The 4614-nt window shown below is 44.3% G+C and overlaps 1 protein-coding gene across 1 annotated transcript; it reads left to right on the top strand.

The window, feature by feature from the left end:
- Positions 1-2105: 2105 nt before the first annotated feature.
- On the top strand, positions 2106-2753 carry LOC149234833 (uncharacterized). Its single transcript, XM_089368391.1, has one exon. It carries the CDS (start codon positions 2106-2108, stop codon positions 2751-2753), a length of 648 nt encoding a protein of 215 aa, XP_089224517.1.
- The last annotated feature ends 1861 nt before the right edge of the window (positions 2754-4614 follow it).

Genomic DNA, 4614 nt, shown 5'->3' with positions numbered 1-4614 from the left:
AATTTTCACATGGTATTAGAGCACAGATTGAAGCGGGAGAGCTCAGTTGTAGGCTGGAAGAAGGAGCTTTGAAGTACTGCGTAAGCAGCTATTCGAAACCCCAGGGGTTGAGCAGTCCCTTTGGCTAGGAGGGTCAATTTTTGACGAAAAGTTTATTTCTTTGAGAGAGTCGACAGAGAATAAATTTTCTAGATCAAATATTACCAGAGGCAGAGGTAGAAGCAGTATTTTCCTTGCAGAGAAGATCTTCAACTAGGATGCAGTTATTTTGTAGCAGTTTGCTGGTGCAGAATAGCGTCAGAAGGAAGGAAGAGCACACACTGAGGGAATTATTTCCTCAGGGAACTTCTAGTCTCGAAGTTCGATTTTTCACTGTAAAGAAACAGTAGTTGTGAGCATATTCGCCCACTCAAGCAGAGAGTGCGTAGAGCCAGTCAGCAGCTATGCAGAGGAGAAGAGGAGGAGTTCGACTTTTTGCAGAAATGACATCAGCAGGGCTGAGAGATCAAGATCGGTTGGACGGAGCCTCCAACTACATGATTTGGAAGGCAAGAATTTCTTGTCTTCTAGATGAATATGATCTCAAAGCCTACATCGATAACGTGGTAGCTATACCCATAGATGTAGATCAGATGAAGACCTACAAGAAGGAGATTATGAAAGAAAAGAGGTTGATTCTCGATGGGGTTAGAAATCATGTGGTGTCTCACATAGCTGGCAAAGATACTACCAGGCATATGTGGGAAGCTCTCACTACACCATACTAGGGATCTTCTGAGTAGCGGAAGATGTATCTTGAGGAGAAGTTGAGATGTACAAGGATGCAAAAAGGGGAGCGCATAGACTCCTTCCTCACTAGGATTCAGGATGTCCAAGACCAACTATCTATGGTAGGGTCAACGCCCCCAGCCTATAGAATTGGTGCAGTTAGCTCTAAATAGTGTTTCCGAAGACTAGCAGGTATTTCGGGCAGAGACAAGTTGCTAGAGTGGGATCGAATGTGGGTTGATCTGCAGCAGGAGGAGATGAGGCGAGATTTGGTGAAGACCACCATCAATGGCAACAGCAACAATAGTGGGACAAAGCAAGTGAAAGAAGAGGAGAATGTGGCCCTCACATTAAAGGGGCAACAGGAGCAGCACAGGAGGAAGAAGGACCTTGCCGAGGTCAAATCCTTCAGATGTGGTGAGCTTGGCCATTACAACACTCAATGTCTTCTCAGAAAGAAGGACAAAGAGGAGAAGGAGGATCAGCAGGTTGCATCCATGGAGATCGATAGGTTGTCCTCCATATTGGAGGAAGAGTTTGCCATGATCACCGATATACCTCCAGGAGTGAGGTGGGGTGATTTGGTCTTGTAGCCCCAGAGAGTTACAATTAGGCAAGATTCTTGACGAGGTCCACCTCTTGAATCAATACCTTGCTACGGGAGCCAATAGTATTTCAGTAGCAAGATGGATTAGTGGCAAATGGTGCAGTCAGATGCCAGAGTGACAGATGTAGTGGCTAGTAGCGGTCAAATATTGTGCAGCGCAGTGTAGAGTTTGTAGCAGTGCAGTTGGCACAGAGCAGATTCAATAGCAGAGCAAAGGCTTCAATGACGGCTCAGAGACTAGCATCAGTCAGAGACTCAGGAAACAGATGAAGCAACAAAACTGATAGCTTGTTGACTTAAATGTAAAAATACAAAGTATTTGTAATAATAATTATTATATATAAAATGTACAAGTGATGGTGAATGTTACAATCAGGCCCTACTTTTATACCTAGGCAGGTGTCCTTTCATGATTGGACATGCCTTTTCAGTTAACTACTGACTATTTAAATAATCATTATTTTGATTATTCATTATTTATGTTTATTTTATTTTATACAATTTTATGTTCATAACATTGCCCCTTCCTTCGGATATTTTTTCGCGCGCGTGCTGCCTCCGCGCGCTGCCCTCCTTCGGCCCTGCAGCTCTCAGCTAGCCCCCGCCTGGCAGCCCTACTGCTGGGCTTCCGGAGCTCTCGCGCCCTGTTCTCCTTCGGACCGGCGTTTCTCTGAAGGCTCCCGCCTGCCAGCCTTTGCAACCCGCTTGAGTTTGTCCTCCGTCTGCTCGGATGGCCCCTCCGGAGGCTCCACCGGAGGAGGCAGCGCAACAACAAGCTTTTTCGACTCTGATAAACTCCCTTCCTCCTCAGCGAACTCACCCTTCGATCTCCAAGTTTGTTAAAAAAATCGAGGGGTTACAGGAAGTCTCTCTCCCTCCTACTTTGCCAAGAATGGCTGCTCTTGCTCTTGCAGAAAAAGGACTTATAGGGCAGTTTACAGGTCTCTGGCCCTCACCAAAAACAGTTCAGAGGTGGGTGGAAAGGAATTGGACAGATAAAATACAAGGGAAAATTTCTATCAGATTTTGTGGGAAGGGTTACTTCACCTTCCACTTTGAGACACAGGAAGACAAGGATTTGATTTTCTGCAACGGACCTTACTTCATGGATTCTGGAGGGTTGTACTTAAATAAATGGACGCCGGACTTCGATCCGGAGCTGGATATCCCAAATGCGGTCCCTGTTTGGGTTCGTCTCCCTCATCTCCCATTGCATTGCTGGGGAGACGAATCAGTTCGTGCCATTGGAAATGCGGTCGGGAAATACATTGATCGGAGCGAGCCAAGAGATAATATGCAGGCCTGTGCCCGAATTTGCGTTGAAGTGGATCTGGGCAAAGGTCTTCCTAAGGCCATTAAGCTTAAAGTTGATGACTAGTCGCACATTCAGCAGCTTGATTATGAGCAGATCCCATTCAAGTGTAAGGTATGTCACGAGTATGGTCACTTTGCTAATCGTTGCTCTAAGCTTTCTAATGTTGACAATAATCCGCAAGAAGAACAATGGGAAACGGTCAAAAAGAAAAAAACAGCCCCTAGCCACAAGCTGCCCAATGATGCTGGACCTTCCTCTCATAACCCTCCCATCTCACACAATCCTTCCGCCCCGCCCTCTTCCCCTCTTCCCTCCTCCCCTCAAGCTCCACAATCTTCTGCCCGCTAGCTGAATCCCCTTCCTTCTTCTCCCTCCTCAAATCCCTTTCATGCTCTTTCCCTTCCTAAAGACTCCCCTATTCAATCTGAGCCTCCCTCTTCTCCCCGTATCTTGGTCATTCCCTCCTCCCTCCCATCAGATCCTCCCCCTCCTAGAATCACTCGAAGCAATTCCAAGGATCATGGGTCTTCTCTAGATGGTCAAAAGAAGCCGGGAAGAAAATCTTCCAAATAGCACAGGGATGAGAACGCGTAAAAAGACATAGCTCTAGGACTCCAGAATCCTATAGAGTCATACATACAAGGATCAATAGATAAAGAAACAACAAGTAAAGATAAGGGAGGGAGAGCAACTCCTCGAATCACACTTTTGAAATGATTAAAATTCTTTCATGGAACAGCAGGGGACTAGGGCACTCCTCCAAAGTCAATGCCTTAAAGGATCTTATAAATCATGAGCAACCATCCATTATCTTATTGCAGGAAACAAAACAGAGAAAGTCAGAAATTAATAAGATCATTGTCCATCATAAGCGTTATAAAGGATGCACATGTGAATCCAGAGGTGCCTTAGGCGGGATTACTACTATTTGGAGTCAGGAAGAGTGGAACAGGGAAACTTAAGTAATAGAACAGCATTGGATAAAGACAGTATTGAGGAACAATAAGAGCAATCAACAGATTGTAATTTACAATGTCTACGCCCCCAATCATTACAGGGACAAAGAAGTCTGTTGGGATTCCCTCAGCAAGAACATAACAGAAGAAGACAGTAGCAATATTATCTTAGGGGGCGATTTAAATTTGATATTACATGCCAATGAAAAACGTGGGGGCAGCTTCACTCCAGATCCATTTAGAAATCAGCTGGAAACAATAATGCAACACGGTGATCTGATTGACATCATACCAAAAAACCGAAAATACACCTAGAATAATCGCAGATTGGGTAGCAGCAACATTATGGAGAGACTGGATCGGTTTCTGGTTAATATCTCCTTTCTTTCCTCTTATTCAGCTGTCAACGTCACCATTCTGCCCTTCGCTGTCTCAGATCACTATCCCATTATTTTAACTATTGATTCGCACTGCCCTCTTGGGCCTCTTCCCTTTAAGTACAATCACATTTGGAGCGATTATCCAGAAGCCAAAAGTCTGATACAGCAAACCTGGCGCCAACACATTGAAGGATCTCCAGGATTTATATGGGAAAGCAAATTAAAAAATGTGAAAAGAGCGCTCAAAAATTGGGCCAAAACGCAGTATGATGAACCAGAGAAAAAAAAAAAGAGAGGTGAAAGCCAAAATTCAAGATTTCCATTCTACAATAGAAAATCGAGAGTATCATCAGGTTGAAAAGATTCAAGAAGAAAAGCTTTATAATCAGTTATGCAGCATCAAAAGAGAGGAGGAAGAAAAATAGCGTATAAAATCTAGGCAGACTTGGCTGAAAAGCGGAGATAAGAATACCTATTTCTTTCATAAGCAAGCCATTGTTCGGCAAATTAAAAACAACATAACAGCCATCATAGACAATGCAGGGACCCAACACACTGATCAAACAGCCATTAAAAGTGCTGCCTCAG

The sequence above is a fragment of the Pinus tabuliformis genome, chromosome 8 (assembly GCF_031772625.1).
Source record: "Pinus tabuliformis cultivar Carrire ecotype Pingquan chromosome 8, CPIR1, whole genome shotgun sequence".
Classification (NCBI taxonomy): domain Eukaryota; kingdom Viridiplantae; phylum Streptophyta; class Pinopsida; order Pinales; family Pinaceae; genus Pinus; species Pinus tabuliformis.
Note: the sequence above shows the minus strand (reverse complement) of the source record. Positions and strands in the feature narration are given on the sequence as shown.

What these genes read in the sequence shown, in the direction of transcription:
- LOC149234833 (XM_089368391.1), top strand. Translation starts at nt 2,106, where the DNA reads ATGGCCCCTCCGGAGGCTCCACCGGAGGAGGCAGCGCAACAACAAGCT.